The following is a 21,986-nucleotide window of genomic DNA, read 5'->3' on the forward strand; positions in this document are numbered from 1 at the left end:
CAGCCATGGTAAAGGCATGCAAACAATGCACTTTGGTTTAATACTTTTATTCTCTATCCTTGACTCCCTCCCAGTGCTATGATGTCTCTGGTATGGTTGGATTCCATGGTTAGTAATAGAGACAGGGTGTTGCCACCTTTCCTTGCCCGGCTCTCAAAAAAAGATCTAAAGTTTTGGAAAGGATTCCGAGAAGAATAACTGTGTAATATCTCTGATGGGATGTAAATCAGTGAATGTTGAAGGAGTATTCCAAGGAAATACATCTCTGTGACTGCTCTATTCACATATTCTTCTCTGTGCAACTGGTGTGAAGTATTGGATACTGAAGTGAATTATGCTTAGTCTGACCTTGGAAGACACTTGTGTTAAATACAGTACTTCCTGCAGTATGCAATGTATGTTGTTTTAGGAGAAAGTATTTTTTAATATTTTATTTTCTTCACTTTGTTCAACCAGGCATCTGTGCAGGCCCTGCCATAACCGTGAAAAAGCCAAGGGCCTGGGCAAGTACATCTGTCAGAAGTGCCACTTGATAATTGATGAGCAGCCTCTGATGTTTAGGAATGATTCCTACCATCCAGATCACTTCAACTGCACCCACTGTGGGTATGTTCTCATACTATAAACTCTGACAAAGAAGAAGAGAGAGCAACAGTTCAGTCAGCACTGCAGTCCTTCCCAAGGCCTGAACTTTGCTGCCTTCACATTGTTGAACAAAGAGAAATTGGGTGAGGAGAAGTTGAAATAAATTTGGAAAGCCTATGGGAACTTGAGTTTTATTTTGCCATTCAATATTCTCTTATTCTAACTTTGAATGAAAATTTATAATGAAAATTAAAATATTTCCTTGGTATGAACGTACCTGAAAGGTCATGCGCAGATTACCGTAGTAGTGTTGTCCAAGATAGCAATTACCAGGCTATTCAAAATGGTTTCGCTTTGAATTCCTGCAAATTAAAAAAACCCATAACTTGGTGAGCTGTGTCTGTGTTCTGGCACAGGTCATTACTGTGCCAGTACTGTATTACTTGCCACAAAGGCAGTATAATTGGGGCACAGTACTGCCTTAGACTGGGTCACAGTGCAAGTAAGTGGCTCAGTGTTCAGCATTACTAGTATAGTCCTTGAACCTCAGCTCTCTCATTTCAAGGTAGCTCTAATCTTAACACAGCACTGCATTGTTCCATGTAAAGTACACCTTATATTTCTGCAAGAGTATGTAGCTGAAGACATGATGTTGCACATATATTCTTGTCTGGCAAACTGAGAAAGCAATTTTAGAAAGATGAGTTGACAAAAACTGTATTTCACTAGCTTAATGACTCTGGATTTGTAGCATGAAGGTTGCCTAAGTTAACTTTCAAGTTTAGTCTTCCAAAACTTCATCCTGGGCATTAAGGAGCTTCATTTGGTGTTCTTACTTCAGGGAATGTTTGTGTTTTCAGGAAGGAGCTGACTGCCGAGGCCCGAGAACTGAAGGGAGAGCTGTATTGCCTGCCGTGCCATGACAAGATGGGGATCCCCATCTGTGGGGCCTGCCGCCGGCCCATCGAGGGACGGGTGGTCAACGCTCTGGGAAAGCAGTGGCATGTTGAGGTGAGGCCTCTCTGAATCTGAAACTTCCCACAAGAGCCAGTTTGGAAAAGGACTAGTGCTATTTGATATGTGGGTGATCTGTAATAGACAAATTCAGACAAAACCCAATTGCTTATGTTTCAGACTGTTTTCACCTTTTGTGTGTGAATGAGTGCAGCAGGGCCATCAGGGTTCCTAAGAAGGCTATGCTTTCACAGCTGTAATAACCTTAATTTTAAAATGCCTGAGCTGCATCGTAAGGATTCTTGCAGAATATTGTTTTCTGAACAGCATTTACTAACTAATGAATTTCCATATTTACTATGATGTAGTTAAGTTATATCCTCTCCAGACACAGTTAACAAGCACATAAATGTGTTGGAATTGATACTGCAGGCAGAGCCAGTGCTATTTCTCCTGCCTCTTCAGTTCACTGTTTTTATAACTTTCAGCTGAGTCATCACAAATTCCTCTGAATTTTTTTAGTGATTTTATGTTTTCAGTCATTTAAGCCTCTTGGGGGAGAGAGAGAGAGAAATGCTGCTGCTCATTTGAAGTGTATTTGTACCAACTATGTTTTATGTTCCTGTTTCTTTTCTCTGAAACAGGCAAGATAATAGTCCACAAGCCTATCAGTATAGAAACAAGATAATTGCTCTTCCAGCAGGTCTTCTACCAGTCTTTAATACAACTCTTAATTACTGTAGAGACTAAACCTATCTTTTCTTTTGCTTCCATAAAAATTCTCCTGTCTGTACTTCCATTAAAGCATTAGGAGGTACCAGTTTTAAACAGAAGGAGGTAAATTTAGATTAGATGTTAGGAAGAAATGGTGATGAGGCACTGTAACAGGTTGCCTAGAGAAGCTGTGGCTGCCCCATCCCTGAAAGTGTTCAAGGTCAGGTTGGACAGGTCTTGGAGCAACTTGGGATAGTAGAAAGTGTCCCTGTCCATAGCAGGGAAGTAGATGGAATAAGAATGGTCTTTTAGGTCCCTTCCAACCCAAAACATTCTATGATTAAGTGTCATGTATTAAGCCATGGTTTGTAGCCATGTAAGTTTTGACCCAGTGATGGGAAAGTCACTTTGCCTGCCATGGAATGTCTTTTTTTCTTCTACAGCATTTTGTTTGTGCCAAATGTGAGAAGCCATTCTTGGGACACCGACACTATGAGAAAAAAGGACTGGCTTATTGTGAAACTCACTATAACCAGGTAAATTCTCCCATCTACATATGCTGGAGGTACTTGCTCTGACTGGCAAATGCTTTTTTACATTTTAAATATGCAAAGCTGTGCAGATTTGCATAATCTGAATTTGTAGAGACAATGCAAGATTAAGAAATCTGTGAGATTTAACAGAAGAAAATAGTTGTTCTTGGTAGATGGAAAAGCGATGCTGAGAACGGAATAGAAATGTCTTGGGGATACTGCCATTGACAGAAAAGCACTGACCATGGGTTGTGATTAAAATCCTTGTAATTGTACTTCTAAACTTTTTGTGTGGGCATCTTTGATAGTACTTTCTTCCATGGGTCTGAGACAACTGTTATGGTAGCTAAAGCATAGAGAAGTATGTTTCAAAAGCCAATCAAAACCTATTTTCTTCTGTATAATTCTACTGAACAGCTATGAGTTTGGTATTTAATTCTGTCAGATAAATGAGGTAAGTGTTACTGTTTTGATAAAAGCTCTAGGTTTTATTTTGGTGTTCACAGTTGAGCATCAGGAGATGTTTGTCTGCACTAAGCATTATACTCTACCAAACCTTTCTTCTCCAACTGCCATGTGTACAGGACTTCAAGATCCCATAACAGTGGTAGAGTGTGAGGCATCAACAAACAAGGTTTTGTAGTATTTAGTCGTATGAAATCCAAAGGAACATAGACAATATTTGGCAAGTGTATGAGAAGTTATTCAGAAGACTTAAATTGGTGTATTTGGGGGCCGCTGCAGTATCTGGGAATTCTTTGATTGTTATGATTTAATTTCACACCAGCTGCATATTTTGGGGAGCATGAGTAGTCAGCAACATGAGTTCCTGTTCTTATTTCTTTGTTTGTGCAGCTCTTCGGAGATGTCTGCTACAACTGCAGCCATGTGATTGAAGGAGATGGTGAGATTTGTTCTCTCCTCTTTTTGGGTTGCTGTCCTTGTTCTCTTTGTTAGTGCAGCTGTTGCAGTCCCACATTTGCAAGGCACCAGTGTTTGTTTTCACATCTGGCCTTGTTTGAATTTGGATATAAATCTGAATTCAAATAATCCATCAGTTTCCTCTTACTTTGTGCTTTTACTTATGCAGTGGTATCAGCTCTTAACAAGGCCTGGTGTGTGAATTGCTTCTCCTGCTCCACCTGCAACATCAAGCTCACACTGAAGTAAGTCAGTGTTCATATTTTGCACCATGTGAGACATTTGCCCCTGAGGCAGGGTATCACCTTGGGGAAGCCATGAACCAGAAGCCTCTCTGAGAGGCAATATACCGCTTCTGTATGGGAGCAGGTGCTTACAATTCCACTGATTTCAGCACTAAAAGTGAGCTGGCACTCAGCATCCTCTCTGATTTGTTTTTCTTTATTAATCTATTTTGTAAGAAGGTAGAGTAAGAGAACTCATTCAGCAGTCCAAAGGGAAGGCTCTAAACTTTGAGGAACTGCCTGTCCTGAACAACATGCAGCCTCCGGGTCCAAGTCTGCATGCTCCCCTCAATGAAACATTTGCTATTGCATAGATTATTTTGAAATAAAATACTGTTCTATTTCCCTCAAATATGTAGAAGAGGGACAGCAAAAACCAATCCTACATTCTTCCTTTCTCAGGCTCAAACTGTTATCCTACTATGCTGGGTTGACTCCCCTGGTCTTGTATATGAAGGAACTCTAATTCATCACAAACAAAATTATTATTCGAGATTGTAAAATACAAATATATAGCAAAATCTTGCTCCTTATTTAACTAAATGATGCTAAAGACCCCAGTTCCCTGGTAGGAACCCAATCTCTGTTCTTACATGGCCTGATGAGGAAATGAGTTGTTTTATAATTGCAGTAGAACACAACCAGATTGATGTAGATGCATGGAGATTTGAATTAGTGAAGCATGTAGTTTGCAAATGCCATTTTAATGCCTGTTCTTTGTGTTAAAGGAATAAATTTGTGGAGTTTGACATGAAACCTGTGTGCAAGAAGTGCTATGAGAAATTCCCTCTGGAGCTGAAGAAACGCCTGAAGAAGTTGTCAGAACTGGCATCCAAGAAAGCCCATCCCAAAGCTCTAGATTTAAACTCTGCTTAAACAGATCTGTCAATCTCCTGGCTGCACTCTTACGAAAGCTTCTGCTCACTGCAGCTGTGGATTACAGAGGCAATTACTAAGAAATGAAACCAAAGATAAGAATTCCCTTCTCCTGCTTGTGGTAACGTTGCTTGTATCTAGACTGTCCCTTTTCTCAAGCAATTGTCTATTAACACTGGTAGAAAGAGAAGTAGGGTTTCTGCTTGAGGAGTTAACAGGCTGGTTATTAATTTGCTTTGTGGAATTGTACAGTTTCTCCTTCCTCAGTTGAACTGTAGTTCTGTCTCCATTCCTCTTAGTCTAAGGAATTTGGAACCAGTGGTTGAGTGTAGGGCTGGAAGAAATGTCTGATTTGCTCTTTTTCAGATAAAGTATCAGAATTTTAGTTCTTACTGTGGTGAAGAAATTTTTAGATTTTTTAGTACACATGGAAATATTCTGAAAGTTGTGACTCTTTGCTACATGCAAAAAGCTCTTCTCCAGATTCCTACTGAGAATATATGGGTGCCCTACAGTCCTTCTGGTTTGCAGGTTTACTGGAAAAGCCCAGGAATCAACAGCTATGGCATCTGCACTGCCTGCTTGTCTGTCTTAGGCCCAGTGCTAGGACAGCTGGAAAAGTTTGCTTTGCTGCTTTGCTGTTGAGTACTGAGGAAACTTCAGTTGTCAAGGCCATTTCAGCCTCTTCAGAGCAGCTGGGCACCTGTTGAGGAGGAGGTGGCTATAAGCAAATGAAACCTTCTCTTAGAACCACCACTCTTCATTTTCTTTGTTCTCTGCTACTGCACGGCTACTAGAGCTTCTGCTGGTCAGCACAAAGCATGTCTTGTCCACTGACATAGCTGATATTTCTTGAGGCAGTGTGGCTGGAGCCTTGGAGAAATCAAATGGATAATATGGTACCAATTTAGACACTTCAGTTTCCCCATTCTCACTTTATTTGCAAGCTGATTATAGGCTTGTTGGTCACGCTCCAGAAAGTCCAACTACATAAAGGAGTTGCAGTTGTACCAAGTGTGGTCTTATGCAGAAAAAACCCCAGAAAGTAGTTTTCTTAGAATTTTTTATTCAAATAAGATTTCTTCATCACCTTTCTTCTTAAGACCTGAGTGTACTTAGAGAGAGGATCTCAGCCAAGAATGTGTACGTATCAAGCATATAGTCCTGCTCTGTAGTTCTGCCTATCACCAGTGAAGTTTCACTGGTCCTATTGTCTCAGCTACTACAACCCAAGGTGCAGAGAAATTTACTGGGTTTGAACATTCTTAATACTTTTTTAGGGGTGAGCCATCAGCAGTGCGGTTCCTGAGCCCACCTGCATGTTCTATTATCACGGTGAGCTTTGGCGTCCTCTGGAGGCATCCACCATATTTTCTTGTCCTGAACTAAGCTGAGCAGCCTGAAAATCCCTTTCCATGAACAGTTGCAACACTGTGCCTGCCCTTTTGTGAGGCTGACAAGCACTGGAGGACTGCTGTCCCCTGCATGATTTAAATCTTCCAAAAAGGTTAGTAGGTCAAACGAACACAGCAGTTGGGCCTAGGCATCACCCTGCAGCCCCAGGGGAATTAGCTAGCAAGAAGTTAAAACTTCCTCATTTCTTGTATGTGTGAGCAGCAACTGGATTGGGGCAACAATCTACCTTAAAATTGTGTTAACACGCTTGCTGGATCTCCTACCAAGGGAACTGCACTTCTGATACCACAGCAGTGGTGGGAAACTCTGGTTAACTGTGTGCGGATCAGAATTCCACATGTGAGAGCATCTTTTAGATCCTCAGTCTTTGCTAACTAACTCAGTTTACCTCATCTCCTTTGCTTTTTGTTGCCCTAAGTCACCATAAACTTTTAACTGGGTTATACTGTATCCACTGTAACTGATGAAGGGATAGGCCGAGGTTTAACAGTAAACTCTTCCATCCTCTCCCAACCACAGTCTTTGTAGATTCCAGTAAGAGCAGCTGTTTGTGTCACTGCTTTAGAAGAGCATGTGGCTACTCACTGTTCCCTCACTAGCCCTAAAATAGACTTTTAGTTAAGGGCACAAAGAGCATCATGTCTTTTAGTGCAGTAGCGTGTGGGCACTGTAAAGACCCATCCTATAAACCTATTGTTGGCATTTTTGTCACAGCATGAAACATAGGAAGTGCTGCTCTAGATTCCACTCAGTTTGTTATGCATATCCTTGTCAGCATAAAGCATTCTGGTCTCTCCCTGTCATCTCAGTCCCAGGCCGTGCCTTGTGCTGAATCTGAGCAGCTGTGTATCCCCAGCTTCCTGGGAAGGATGTGGAGGAACACACAGCAGCACATTCCTGGTGATAGGGAAGGACCATGTAACTAGCAGGAAATAGGTAATATTCTTTCAGCGGCCACTCAAGTTCAGCAGTGGAAAATACATGTATGTGGAGGTGAATGGAATTACTTTTGTAGTGCAAGCAGAGTTTTAGTGTGTGCTCTTACCTTGTCTCATGCTAGAAATTCAGCAGAACTAGTAAGCTTCAAAGGAGAGTGGGTATCATTCCCTTTGATGAGCTATTCAGTTCTCTAGGATTTGGATTATGTCCTTATCATCAGGACATTTTGCAAAACTAGTAGGTGGAAAAAATCATCATAATCCCTGATCTCAGTGGAGGGTGATATTTTCTTAGTATCTCTTAAATTATTAATTTTTCACAATTATTTTTCTTATCCTTCTGCTGCCCATATCCTGCAATGTGCAGAGTTACAGTAGGGAATATTACTGACCTACCTTTTGTGGGAGAATGGAATTGAAGAAGTAGAAGAAATAATATAAATCATTTTAAAAGTGCATCTTGCTCTACTTCTATGAGTCTACTTTCTAAAAACCAAGTAGAATACAGTGCACACTCATGAGTTCTCCTTAGTGTGTTGATAGGCTGACAAGTTTGTTTTCTTTTTTAATAAGTAAAGCCAAGGTGTCAGTCAGAAATAAGTTGCATGGTTTTTTCCATTGCTGTAAATAGACCTGCTGGCCAAATTCATCCTAAGGATCACACCACTGGAGAGTAGAGATTTATATCAAGGTTGAACTTGGCTCAGAAGTCAACACTTACTAAAAGCTGTTGTCTCATTCTATACATTTATAGATTACATTCTTATTTCTACATAATTAAAATCACTAACATTAACTGAGTACACTTGAAACTAGTTTTGCTTTTAGAAAGCACAGTATCTGAAGCTTGTTTGTATTCAAAGGGTATGCTAATCACTTGCAGTCTTTCATTATGGCAACTAATCTGCTCTCTAGGGTTTGCATCCTGTTGTTCATTTTTACAGCGGTCTGTGCAATGTTTGCAAATACTGGTCAGCCTTTGGTACAGGGGGTTCCTGATGTCACATGGTTTGTATTAGGTGATGTGACTGACACTTTTTTCAGAAGTGGTTGCATGGTGAAGGAATAGATTGCAAGCAAACACACGAAATGTGGCTGTACTAGTCTGTAAAGCACTGTTAAGTGCTGAGGGTGTTATAGACTGAGAAAAGAATTAGTAGCCTTGGATCAGGCCTTGATGAACAGTGTGGGTTCTGCACCATGTAGAGCTCTCATTTTATCACATATGACTTGTGCTGTCTAACCAAAGTATGTGATTGTGGATTGAAAGGTTGCCTTTGTATGTTCCTGTAATAAAGTTAACTTTAATGCATTTTAAATCTACACAAAAAAAGAGAGTAAAATATTTGCATAATGTATAGTTAAAAAAAATCTGCAGTTGCAATGCTGACCCAGAGAGCATTACCAACTCTGAGGAACCTTGGGGATTGCCCAAAGCTGAGACAGTGTTGTGGTGAATTCATGTTTTGGATCTGTGCTGCTTCTGTGGTGAAGTGAGTGGTTGGTGAGGATATGCAGAAAGGTGTATCATCCTTTTGGAGGCTGTGTTGTACAAATCATGTTGTGTATATGATCAGCAGATGGGATGCTATGATCATTTACAGGCTGTAGTGAATATTTGGTAGGTTTAGGTTACATGGATCTAGAGCAAATACTCACTTTTCTTGTTAAGAAAAAGATATTGCAATTGATTTTCTGCAATCTTTATTTAAAAACCAGAAATAATACAGTTTGGCTGCAAAATTTCTTTGTGTACGAGTGAATTATTGAACACTTCTCACTTACAGCCAGTTAGATCAGACACAGGATGACAAAACCACTCCAAGTAACGAATCTCCAATGTTTCCATTGCCAGCAATGGGCATTACAGCAGGAGTGTCTAATTGCTTGCAAAAGGATCACTATTCTGACAGAGGTGTGGCACTCGTTTGGAAGCACAGAGAGAGTGGGGCTTTTCCCTGCCACCCATGTACAAAACTCCCATCACTATTTGAATTTCAGACACACACACACACATCTGAGGGAGCAAGGATGTGCATCCATTGGCAAAGTTGAGAAATCAGGCAGAGCTGCTTTTCCAGGACTGCCAGATTGTGTCTCGAGAAACTTGGTGTAAATGCTTTAAGACATGCCCATGTTTCACTGTGAGCAAGAGAGAAGTACTTTTTCCCTGAGGGGGGGGATCATCTTAAGTTTACTTGCACCACAGTGTGTATCTGTATATCTGCTTTACATACTCAGCACTCTGGTTCCTATGGGACCAAAGCTGTGTGTCTGCAAAGGTCTGAGAGATGAACATAAATGCTGAATCAAATTTTACCACTCAAACTGTCTGCTAAACAGGAAATAGGATTTTAAAGCTATTCTTGTCTCATGAAGGAATGTCTGCATAACTCCAAGCTGAGAACATTTTTATAGAGCAGAAAAGTTTCCTTTCAACAGATGTCTGTTAGATTTTCTTCAATTCTGATTTGCACTGAACAGTACCTCTATAACTCAAAATACTAGGAGCAACTAAAAGTAATGGACCCAAAATCCAGATTAATTTCAAAGCTTATGTTTACTAGAAACTGCATAGCAAAAGCAGTTGCTTGTTTCCAAGAGCATTATAAAAGATGGAAGAGAGAAGACTTTTAATTTAGCCAAGGCAATGGTAAGTAAGGGGACAGCCTGATAATTTAGTGATATGCAAGAAGGACAGTTACATTCTGTAACAGGCTGTCCTGGGCTGCTGTAATGTGCAGCACGTAACTAGGCATCTAAGGATGAAACCCAGCATCTTACCTTTCAAAGTGTCCAGTTATCTATTACTGAAGGGCATCTCTCCACTCTTAGAATTTCCAATAGGAGAAAAAAATTAGCTTTGTTTCCAGACTCATGGAGTTTATGCATTTGGTAAGAGCATATACAATAGGGGTCATTCTTTCCAAAAGAAAGACAACTCTTAATGTGTGTCTCTGAATGGAGGAGAATCAGGCTATTAGGCTAACCTCATAGAGTTCCCCCACTCCCCTATAACATTGAAGTCCATCTAAACTTTCTCTAAATCCAGAATCTGAATGGAATTCTCACACTACATCTTAGACAAATGTTACAGATACCTGAAAGCACATGCACACTCGAGCTTTTCTCACAATAATATTTCAGAAACTCAGTTCATTCAGTGTGTGATCAGAAGACTGATTACTAAGAATAATATTAAATGGCATTTCTTATGGGAGATAAAATTACAGTTTGGCACAAATACAGGTTGTGGGTTCTGTCACCACTCTCAGTCTGGGAGGTTCTTTTGCTTGTTTACAGCATTCATGAGCAGGCGTACATAGGATGTTAACAGGTCATCCATTTTGTAACCCTGTCAGGAAACAAAAAAGTTTTAAAACTCTCAGCTTCAGAAGCAAAAATAACTCTCATTTCCTCCCTAGTTTATCTTCTTCTTAGGTTCTTCCCTGCATGAACATCTCTTTCGATAGCTGTCACTGTTTTAGTAACAATTTATCTATTTCTTCTTTTGCTCTTCCAAGTTATCCAAAACTTTACAAAGCCTAGCTCTGCTGTCTCCCCCGTATTCACTCTATAGCTTGACTTGTACTCTAAGATTCTTGTATTTAAGAATCCAAGCTTTTGTGTCAGAGAAGTTAGCCTTTAAATGTTTTAGTTCTCTTTACATAATTAATTAATTTATTATTAATACGGCGATGCTTCTCTTGAGTCTCTGGACAGTCTGAAACCAGTTGTTAAAAAGGTGGTACCAGTCATTGGAAAATCTAAAATCTTGCAATACTGGCTTTCCTGCACAGATGGAGACAGATGTGCAAGACAAAAGCCTCTTACATAACTTACAGACTTGCAGTCTTAATGTGTCAGAGGGATAGAATTTTGATGTGTGGGAAGAATTTGGGAAATCACTATTTTCTTTGTCTCCCATGTCTTACATCTTTGAATCACACGGCATTATATAGCACCAAACCAGTTCAAAAGGGCAATTTTATTGACAACAGTGAATGCTTTTTGTGTCTGCACTGGTATTTATCTGTTTTGGCACCACTGTAGAAATTTTTGTAGAAATTCTGGACGTAAAGTTAAAATTAGGAGGTTGCTGTGTCTAAGTTGAGAAAACTCTTCTTACCAGAGATGTTTCACATAAGAGCCGGTTTCCTCGTACCAGGTTCCCTATTGTCATGTGAAAGTATGTGCTCCCACTGCTCCAGTTGGAGATTTTATTGAACGGATAGACTGTTAAAATATCCTGTAGGGGGAAACAAACTGAACTACAGAACATTTCTCAAATGAAAACAGGCTACTACACAAGAAAATCTGTAGAGCCAGACCATTCTTTCTCACTTCATTTATAAACACAGTGCATCAAGGTAGTTCTTGCATCTAGACTAGTGGTATATTGTATTTTAACCAAGCAGGTGAATCTTAATAACACTAATGAGAGTTCCTTTCATTATACATTGATCTTTGCCTTAGCACACTGCCATTATATTTACAATAATCTAAAACTCACTGGATAGTTGTTTCATTATTAAAAGCAAATAGTGAAAGTCCCTTATCCTAGGCACTTGGTAAGACCAGTGCTGGGGTTAGACAGCAGCTAAACACTGCCAGTCAGCCTGAACTTCTAGACAGCTGGGCTTCCTGCAAAGCATTTTTCTGAAGCAAGTGCACTGCCCATTCATCTGCCTAATCTTACCACTTTGCCCAGGTGCATCACGATTCCCATGTCTCTGCAGAGATGCCCTACCCTGTTTCCTTTCCAATACAGAAACTGCAAAGAAGTAATTTGAGGCAGTAAAATTTTCTTCTGTTTCACACAAGAAATGAATAGAGGACCTCTATCCTCTCCTGTCATTCCTGGACAAGGTCCTATTCTGTCCCTAAATAAGCACTCTCAGTTAAATCCTTCCTTCTACAGACTCCTGAGAAACAACTGTTACCTTTGTCTTCTGGTGTATCAGTGAGACTCCTTGCTTGTTGATTGCAATTAGCACAATCTCTGGGAAATTTGGCTCTGAGGCTTGCTGTAAACAAGTAACACAGCGAGATAAGCACAAAATGAAGAAATTATCTGTACAAGGTACATAGTGACCTTTCCAGTGCTGCTTGTGCTTTTTCCCAAATGAACACTGAAACCTTTTGGCCATATATTGATGGCTTGAGCAACTGCTACATGAAAGCAGAATTAGGTCAATTATCAACTTCACTGATAACAGGCTTAATAGTTGGTTACAAACCAGTAAAGGGAAGTTAAGAGCCTGGCAAGGAGAAATTAAAGTTAGCAAGTGGGAAATGATCCTTGGGAGGTATCCTCTCCAGAATGAGAGGATTAATACAATTCTGTTCCAAGGGAAGAGTCCCCAGAGGGACAAGGTTTGGCTGGCAGCATTTTGTTGTGAAGAGCAATGACAGGACTAACCCCCTACAGCTACTACATAGTTGTAATGCAGGTGTTACAACTGGAACAACAATATAGCCAGTAAACAACAGGCATAGTTCAGAATGGGTAAAGAACCCATCTCCCCACTTTGAGGGAACTGAGTTTTCCTCAACAGATCACAGGAATTCAGCTTAATAAAGGATTTTCACTTACGCAGATATGGAATTATAGTCAGTCTGTATCCCCCGGTAGTGATCTACTACCAAAACCACTCACACAGGTCTTCAAACCTACCTTCACCTCAAAGAAGGCTGATCCAAATGTTGGCCACCGGTATATCATTTTCAAGAAGGCAATCTTGGCCTCATCCACAGTTTTTCCCTCATGTTTACTATATGCTGCAATAATGCTCTGTTTAGGAAAAGTGGATACAAAACCTGTTCAGCTGGAGACAGGCAGGCTTCCAGTGCTCAGCATTAGCACTAAAGACAGCAACAGATCACCAAGATAATTTTTTTTTTCCCAGAGTAACAGAAGACTGAAAATGTATACAGCCTGCTATGCCAGGGGGCAAGGTGAAGGCAGAACCCCCCAGCATTTCTTATTCGTGTGTTGGGTGAAGGAAGCCCAGCAGCCCCAGGGAATGGACTTCAGGGTTCAGGGACAATGTAGGATGAAACAAATGAAAGTCAGTGTTCAACACCCACAGACAAGTATCACATCTGCTGAAATATGTATGGTTAATTTTTCTTCTACATTTGAAATAGTTTTCCATGTCTTCCTCAGTGGACTGACAAGTACCTGCTCAAAGTTTCTTGCCTTTTCATAAAAGAGCCCTTTGCTATAAGTAGCATGCAGGTGGTGCAAGGAGTTTGATTTGCTTCCAAACTATGAAATATTTATAACATACCTAAATGTTCTATTTCTGTCCAATATCCCCAAATTCCCAGTTCCATCACTGATTTCCCTATCTCTAACTCTTCTTCTGGGCACTGGAAGCAGATTAATATCTTCAAGAAAGACGCACATTATCAAATTAGTCATCCAGGCCTGCAGATATCTTTCAGAGCTTTGGTAGAGAGGATGCAAAATCAAGATAGTAAGACCCAGATCATCTCACCATCCTGCTGGCAAATCCAGCAATATCCAATAGCATCCCTCTGCAGTGCTTTCAAAGACTGTCAGCTGAAAAATGTAGTGTGGCTCAATGTCTGTCTTCTCTCCTAAAGCTTTGCGTAAGTAGTATGATTAATGAAAGCTGAAGTTCTTACCTTCTTCCATTCATCTGGTGAGACTGCTCGGAGCAGATTATCTGGCACCAGCTCCTTCAGGATTTTGGGGATGGTTGCCAGCTGTGTGCGGTCATTGTTACAGCGCACTTTATAAATCAGCCCTGCCAGCTGGACAGCTTCATCCTTGGAACACTTGTGGTAGCCTCGGAGGTACTTTGGCAGCTCCTGGAAGAGACCAGCTCTGAATCCAAGCAGAATGCGTTGAAGCAAACACTGACTTCAGCATTTTAAATCTGTGAGGTCAGGGTATGAGTCTGTCAAACACAGTTCAAGGACATCCCAAGAACTTTTGACTCCTGAAGGTCCTCAGGATGACCTTTAAAGGTCCTTTCTAACCCAAAACTTTCAGTGATTCTCTGTACAATCTATGGAGCAAGACAAGCATCTCCACGGAACAACTCAATAAGGGAGCTGTGCTCCTAACACACTCAGTATGACTAAAGTGTGAACACTGTGAGAAATAAATCTGCTCCTGAGGCTGAGCTGTGCCTTCCAGAGGCATTCCTCTGAAGGCTCTATAATGCAGGCCTTAGGGAAGGAGACAGTGATACTTTCTCAGAAGAGTTTCTTGGATCACACTGTATCTATGCTTTAGGGAGCTGCTTACCTGGTGGTAATGGAAAATGGTATCAGCTTTTAAGTCCTTCCCAGGAGTGACAGTCAGCCACAGCTTTCTCATGAAGTACACCTCATACGACACAGACATAGCAGCCCCTAAGGAAACCAGATCTTGTTAATGTTCTCTGTGTCATTGACAGTTCTGAAGCTTTTAAATGGCTTGTGAGTTTCTTCAGAAAAGCAATCCTGGTTTTAATAGTAACAAACAAAATTACTACCCAAAATTTATAAAAAGCCATTTTAGATGACCAAGAAAGCAATTAGTTGTCAGTTCCTGTACACTGCTCACACAGTGATCTGAGATGTGGGGTCTCCAGCCACAGAGAAGAAGCTGAGGATGCCCGCGATTGAGTGTTTGTTACTTCTTTGTGCTCACGACAGCTGCCTGCTGGTGTGCAGCACACCTGAATTCTGATGCAAGTACATTCCCTGATGGCTGCGCTTATGTAAATGAATTGTGATTTAGTGCACCGACATCTTTGTGCTGTGATTTCTACAGCTCCTAGCAGCTGTGGGGAGGGAAGTTAGAAAGTCTTAGATACACCAACAGAGCTGCAGGAAGGTGAACCTCAGCTGCAGTGAAATAAGAAAAGGTCAGGATAAATTGATACACAATCTGAGCAGAGTTTGAGTTTGATGTAAAATTCATAGTGTAATACATAGCAGGGTCTAAGTGCAAGAAATTGTTATTAGTATTATATTGTTTTACTCAAACAGGTGTTTCCCTGACAACATAACTTGTGCTTGGGTATCACTAGGTAATAATCTGGTTAAAAATTTTCTAACAATCCAAGGAACATAAGTGACACTGCGTGAAGAACCATATATAACTTGTGTGTATCCAGCTGGATACAACAGATCAAAAAAATCTTTGTTAGCAATTTAAAGTTTCTTGAGAGATCCTCACACAGATGATCTGGTGTTTCTGATAGCCTGTGCTTGCCTGCATTGGGTCACTGGATCTTGCTGCTGGTGCAGGCAGTAACCAGGTGTGTGCAAACAAAAATGAGACTCTGCTAAACACTTCCCAAGATGGAGTGACTCCTGCTGAACAAATCTGCTGCTTTCTCAGTTCAGCACAGCATGTCATGCAACTTCTTGTCATACTGGCTTTCTCCTTACCATCTTTCCCTGGTTTGTTCCTCCTGTTCCAGTCTGTCACCTGCCTTAGTGAGTCAAAGAAGTAGTCTGCTTCATTCTGACTGATCACCTGCAATGAAGGAGAGGAAGGAGGGATTAGCACATCATATAAAATACTGCCTATGCCAACATACCCAAATATGAGGCTGAATTTTCTTTCCTTGTCTGCAGAAAGAGGGCAGAATTACAGCAGGAAAGGCAGAGGGAAAGGGGAAAGAAGTAGAGAAACAGGAGGAGGAAGGTTTCATTTATTTACATTTCATATGGGGATTTTATTGCACCTTCTGTTGCTTTTTGCTTTCAAAACTGCTTATTGAAGTTAAGCTGAAGATGTCTACTGTATTTTAAGCCACCTCCTCTTTGTAAAATATTGTCACATGCTGGTTCCTTTTTTCAGGAAGGCAGCACATCAGAAACTCCCTGTACTTGGCCTCAGTGCTGCTTTTGCCTTGATAACAGTTCAAGAGAGAAGGGACCTCTCAGCAAGACAGCCAGATCAAGCTTCATCTCAAGTAAGGCAATCTCCTGACAAACTAGAGAGCAATCAGCTGGTTGGTCTTGCACTCCCTAATCCCCAGTGGGCACTGTATATGTGCAGCTTATCTCCTGGGAAAAGCCTGAGTGGAAAAGGGCTGAATCCAGCAGTATGCAACATCCAACTTGATACAATCCCAGCAGCTGCCAGAAAGCCCACATCTTCTCTGGTTTTAGTACCACCTGGTATGAGCAGACTGATAGAAACTGTGCTTCTCCATCCAGCCTCTTCAAGAGACTTAATTGTCAGGTGCTAACAGTTTCAGTCTGGGTTTTATCCCCTCAATAAGACACAAACAGTAATGACCTGCTCAGGTCCTTGGCTTAGTGTGGTTGGTTAGGTGCTCTGGTAAATAAGCAACAGAGGAGGAGGTTACCCTGCCACAGTTGAGAAGAGTTACCTTGTCTGCAATCTTCACAAAGAGACTGAAACCTTCCCAGGAGCTCAGCTGCAATTTGGAAGCAATGTTCTGACACAGAGCTCGGATTTTGGTGTTTGTTCCCACATCAAATGTCTACGAGATAACAAGATTCTTGTTAGAGAGGAAGAAATAAGAGCACTGAATGTCTTCAAACATGTCATGCCTAGAAAAAGGGTTAAGGCTGGGAAAACAAAAAAGTGCTCACCTGTTCTGTTTCATTGGGGAAGCAAATCTTGTGTGAGATCTTAGTGTTGTTCTGTAAGATAGCCTCAACCTCCACAGGATGAGGTGCCCACTTCCTGCAGCCACTCCTGGAAAATGCCACCACCATCATAAAAGAGAAAAGTTATGGATGTTTAATCATTGAGGAGCTGAACAACAGACTCCATCCAAAATGCTGGTACTGTGTGATGGGGAAAGCTTCAATGGACCTTCACCCCAGTGAAATTCAATGTATCAATAGTAAGAAACTGAGGGACTTATTACCATATATATTAAAAGTCTTTTCTACCCTGTAAGGAGTTACATGAACGAGGCACCTTCCTAGCCAGTAACATTGCCTCTTCTATGGATTCAGCAGCATTTTTCGTTACTGAAGTGTGAAGATAGTGGCTGCAAGGAGAAATACATTTTCTTTAATTCTTGCATGAGGAAAAAGATATGTATTTAGATACAAAATGACTTATAGCACAGGAGGCCAGTACCAAAAACATTTGGAGGGCTCCCAAAAGCCCTACATTTTATATAAAAGCTGGAGTGCAATCACTGACTCAGGAGCTGCTTAAACTGTGCAAACCCAGGTCTTTGAAATTATACCTCAGAGCTGCCTTTTAAAGCAAAGAAACTGGCCCTGAAGTCTGAGTCATGCCAAAACCTTCACACAGTTAAAGTGAGGACAAATCTAGCACATTACCTCCTGGAGCTGTTCTGTTTCTGCCCTCAGTGGCACAGAGCAGGCTGTTGAAAGATTTTGTACACCATGACTTGTAAGCCAAACTCCTCTCACACTGGGTCAATCTCTCAAGAAGAGTTTAGTCTAGATGCAGATTCAGTTGTGTAGAGTTGAAAACTAATTTATTTTCTATTCAGTAAAGTAGCTGTTTCATTGGAAAAGGAAAAACTGACTGTAACCAAGCTGAGAAACATGTGCTTGTACTGTACAGGCACTGTATGGAGCATGACCTGCCCTACTCTGTCACCTGTTCCTGAAATGGCATCAGAAAGTGCTCAAGGAAATGCAGCAGCTTGGCTGGAGGGGCCCACCTGTGTTTGCAGCCTGAGCCAGGAATTCATTGTCAAGGTGAGATCAGTGACCAGGATTCTGGGGATGTAGCTGTAAATCTGTTTATGGAGGAAAAGGTGTGTACCCAAGGGCTCAACTGCCTTCTCCTGGATGATTTGTAGGTCAGTCCTTTGAGCTGACTGCTCTCCCCTTTCCAAAGAGAACAGGTTACTTACAGGGAGAAGTTCGACCATCTGATCATTGAATGTTTCTTCCCACTGAAATAGTCTGTCCTGTTCTGTTTTATGTTATGCTATTTTACACTGTTCTGTGCTGTTCTAAACAGGTGAAGGTTTAATCTTACGAAAAGAACTGCTCTTGGAAGACAAGATTTGTCTTTGTTCCTCTTCCCATCCCCCAAGCTCCAGATCTGGGGCAGTTTAGCAACTAGAATTCTCCTTCCAAACAGCCCATTATGCTTTCCCCTCCTTGTCTGCCCTCTCAAAAGAAGCTCTGTAAAGCTCAAACAGGGCTTAGAGTATGATATAGGGAGACAGGAATTTTTAAGTCTTCTCCACAGGAGTAAAATGAATAGCATTCCTTGCCATACATTTTTCAGGGACTTCAAAAGCAAGTTCAATGTGTGGTGGCATTTCCTCAGCAATGCCAAAAACCATGCACTGCAAGGGGGTTATCCACTGTGTTAGCATTCCCTTAGAGCCTGACTCATAGGCTCACAGACCAAACATGGGGCTCAGCCTGAGAGAGGGGAGGATGGAGGAGCTGGAAGGAGAAATCATGGGGCAGCTTCTTTACTGATGAGGTCTGCAGCAGGCAGGTGGTAAATCACAGCATCGTGAAAAGGAAGAAGGCTGGAACCAACCTTGAAGCCAAAGCTCTGTTTTCAGAGTGGCAAGATGGGTAATTCCAGTGCCTGGACCAATCTAGGGAAACCTTCCCCCTACTGTTCAGTTCATCCTTCCTGAAATTCTCGTAGCCCTTCCACTCTCTCTGGTTGTGTCATATCCATTAGAACCACAAGTCATTCAGAAGTTTAGGAAGCACTGTGGTTTGGAGGCCATGTTGCTTCAACCGTCAGCAGCCTCAGGTAATGCCAGGTGAATGGAGAAGTGCCTTGCTGTGAGCCAGGTAAGTGTCAGAGCTTTGCTTATTTGGATTTCTTCAATGAATATGAATCAATTGTATTGATCCTCTCTTCCCAGCATGGATCTGCTTTACTTCAGCATCAGCAGAGCAAGAGTCACAGTAGCACTCCACAGATAGCACCGATTTTAGTGGTGCCCCTCCACTATGAATGAAATGTAGTATTGTTGTATTTTTAACTCCACATGTGCAGCTCTTGGCTACTAAGAGTCAAGAAACTCAAGACTAATGCTCAGGCACATATTAGAGAAACAAGGGCATACTGCCTCACCAAAGAAAAAGTAAGGTCAGGACATCAATGACATCATTCCAAGCTGTATGCCCTTTAGGATGTCTGAAAGACTCAGCTCTTAGAGTCAAGATGATGAAGCTTTTAAAATGCTGCTAACTCTGTGACAGAAAAAAGTGAAACTGACACAGACCACTCTTAGTGGTTCAAAGTCCATAAAGAGTTAAAAATAATGCTCACTTACAAAAAAAGAGGATGTAAAGAGGGAAAGAAAAGTAAGAGCTGCATTGATTTAGCCTTTGTGGTTTTTTGGTACCTGACTATTGATTTTTTAATACTTTGAACTGGTTATCTGCCAGATCATTTACCTCATCACTGTCTGAATCCTCCGACGGCACCCCAGGGCCAGTGTTTCTTTCTGACGTGTCTCTATGAATTTCTGGGCATGTTTGAGCAGTGACTTGCTAGGTGGGAAGAGGCCAGTGCAGAGCCAGAGGAGCTGCCAGCCCCTGGTCACACTGTACCTGTAAACACAAAAGCAAACAGTTCTACTACAGCCACACATAATTCTGTGTTTGACCACACACCAACCACAGCGAATAGAAAGACCTTCCCATCATGGTGCCATTCAGCAGAGCACTGCAAATGAACAGAGCCTTCTTCACCCAGGCTCTAGCACTTGTTTGCTGTGCAACAACTACAGCCTGCATGTGAAGACAATGCTAAGTCAGTCCTCCATGGGAAATACACATGACAGTTGCAAGTCTTATAAATAAATAGAAGCTCCAGGTTAACAGACATCTTGGCAGCAGTGATCCTGATGCCATCCTCTTGGAAAGCCACTGTCCATTTGCTGCTCAAGCTCATGTGTATTTGGATTGTTTTTTCTCAGTTGTTTGAAGTCACCTGCCCTTCGCACTGCAAGTTTTGCTCAGGGCATGAGCACTTCACATGCACTGACCTCCCCTTGCATGTGCTCCTGTTCTGAAAAGTGAACATGTAGATGGCATTGTGTGGTGAGGTAGTTAGAGTTCTTAAAAACCCCATATCAGGTTGGTAACATTTTCAGGAAGAAACCTGGTTCTTCCAGCCTCTGCACCTGTGAAATCAGCCAGTTGAAGCTCTTCTAGCACCTTGCCCTCAGCAGTTCAAAACGCTCTGAAGCCCGAAGGCGGTCAGTCCTTCTGCCTTCCAAGCAAGTCAGCTGTGTCCCAGGATTACTCTGAAATGCTCAATGGTGTGAAGTGGTTTTGGTTGGGAAAGTCAGCATGTCTGGCTCTGAAAGGGCACCAGATTTGGCTGAATAAAGAGGTCCTCACTTCTTTATTCCCATTTGCTATCCTAATTTTGCAAATGAAGACACACTATTTTAATCCCATTTATACTCTATACACCATGGTGCTTGTGTCTGTTCGAGAGCAGGACATGGTCCACAGTAGAGCGGCCTGAGAATGATGAAAGATTTGTTGCTCTATTTGTTCTAATGAAAGTATATGGAAATAGCCACCTTTCAAGCATTGTGTTTTCCACATCAGTGATCCTGCTCTAAACCAGCGACTAAATTGGTGGAGCACATCAGGCGTGGCACTGACACCATTGTTACAAACTATGCATTAAATAGCCTGTAACACTTCCTGCCTGCAAGGAAATGTAACATTGAACAATTACAAACATGGTAAAAGTTCTATTAGGTGTCATACTCGTGGAACAGTAAGAAAAATAAATAACTGGAAGCTCCTCTACTTTTGCAGTGACACAATGCAGCCAGAAACAGTCAAACCATTTTGTTAATAATTAGTATGATTTTAAGCTTCTTTTGACAATTGAGTTCCCCTGGAAGTAGGTCAAATTCTCATTTTGTGAGTGGGGAAGAAAACACCAGACTGTTTCAGAGACTTTTGTATGGGCAGGGACTTGTAAAACCAATCTGTTCTGCAAGGCAGTTGTGTAGCTAATTAATATAACAAAAGTATTTATTCACTGGAAAAAATCTAGCATGAACTATGTGCCTATGGAGAGAAATTCTGCCATTGAGAAACCTAAATGGAGGGTTGGCAGGGCAGTCACTGACAGGATGCAAGGACTACATGGTGCCATATTTTCTCCACAGGTCGCCTTGGAACCAAGAGAGCCTCAGTAACACCTTGCCTGCCTCGCACTGAGATGGGTAAGGAATGAAGTGAGCCCCACAGCACTGCCTGGCAACAGGGGGAAGGGATGGTGTCATTCCAACATTTGGCCGTCCTTGTCCTCTATTCCTGATTCCCACCTGCACTTGAGGCCTGGCTCTGCCAGGAGCAGGATGTTTGCACCCAGGCGAGTACCTGTTTCTGTTCTCAGTCAGTTGCTTCATAATCTGGCAGTAAATCTCATCCCGCAGGACCTCCTCCTGGATAGCTGCCACAAATATCTGATCAGTGACTTCCACAGAAGAGTGTGCCTGTTTTGAGGGATAGTCTCCCATGAATTTCATGATGGGTGAATGTGCTGTTAAGGAGAAAAGCGGGCCAATTTTGGAAGGCAAATGGGAGGTTTTATCTGGATCTTAACATGTTGGTGATTCTTTTGATGTTTAAGTGGCAAATTCTGTGAGGAAGGCCTGAAGCATGTTCTCTGACTGTCCCCTACCACTTTTCCCTATGCAGCAATCACTGTTTGGCCGTGATTTGTACTGTGTAAGCTGCTTGCTCTCAGCATATGCAGTACATCTCTCTTTCTCCTAAAGTCATATTCCCAATTAAGTGAGCCATCAGGAGCTGTG

The 21,986-nt window shown here is 41.6% G+C and overlaps 2 protein-coding genes across 4 annotated transcripts in view; one reads left to right on the forward strand and one right to left on the reverse strand.

Annotated features, from left to right (window-relative positions):
- LIMS2 (LIM zinc finger domain containing 2) overlaps nt 1–8,967 on the forward strand; it is a 31,519-nt gene extending 22,552 nt beyond the window's left edge. For both annotated transcript variants that reach the window (XM_071566837.1, XM_071566838.1), the window contains exons 5-10: nt 457–606; nt 1,446–1,596; nt 2,697–2,789; nt 3,642–3,690; nt 3,877–3,952; nt 4,720–8,967. In XM_071566837.1, the coding sequence (XP_071422938.1) occupies nt 457–606; nt 1,446–1,596; nt 2,697–2,789; nt 3,642–3,690; nt 3,877–3,952; nt 4,720–4,867 (667 nt within the window). In that variant the 3' untranslated portion in view covers nt 4,868–8,967. The remainder of the gene's footprint in view (nt 1–456; nt 607–1,445; nt 1,597–2,696; nt 2,790–3,641; nt 3,691–3,876; nt 3,953–4,719) is intronic.
- The window catches only part of MYO7B (myosin VIIB), a 49,650-nt gene continuing 36,543 nt past the window's right edge, over nt 8,880–21,986 (reverse strand). For both annotated transcript variants that reach the window (XM_071566835.1, XM_071566834.1), the window contains 11 exons: nt 21,550–21,703; nt 19,594–19,749; nt 16,816–16,921; nt 16,590–16,703; nt 15,637–15,724; nt 14,504–14,610; nt 13,876–14,061; nt 12,899–13,015; nt 12,165–12,248; nt 11,351–11,470; nt 8,880–10,576 (listed from right to left, as the gene is read on the reverse strand). In XM_071566835.1, the coding sequence (XP_071422936.1) occupies nt 10,493–10,576; nt 11,351–11,470; nt 12,165–12,248; nt 12,899–13,015; nt 13,876–14,061; nt 14,504–14,610; nt 15,637–15,724; nt 16,590–16,703; nt 16,816–16,921; nt 19,594–19,749; nt 21,550–21,703 (1,316 nt within the window). In that variant the 3' untranslated portion in view covers nt 8,880–10,492. The remainder of the gene's footprint in view (nt 10,577–11,350; nt 11,471–12,164; nt 12,249–12,898; nt 13,016–13,875; nt 14,062–14,503; nt 14,611–15,636; nt 15,725–16,589; nt 16,704–16,815; nt 16,922–19,593; nt 19,750–21,549; nt 21,704–21,986) is intronic.

Source organism: Pithys albifrons, chromosome 11 (genome assembly GCF_047495875.1).
Source record: "Pithys albifrons albifrons isolate INPA30051 chromosome 11, PitAlb_v1, whole genome shotgun sequence".
Lineage (NCBI taxonomy): Eukaryota > Metazoa > Chordata > Aves > Passeriformes > Thamnophilidae > Pithys > Pithys albifrons.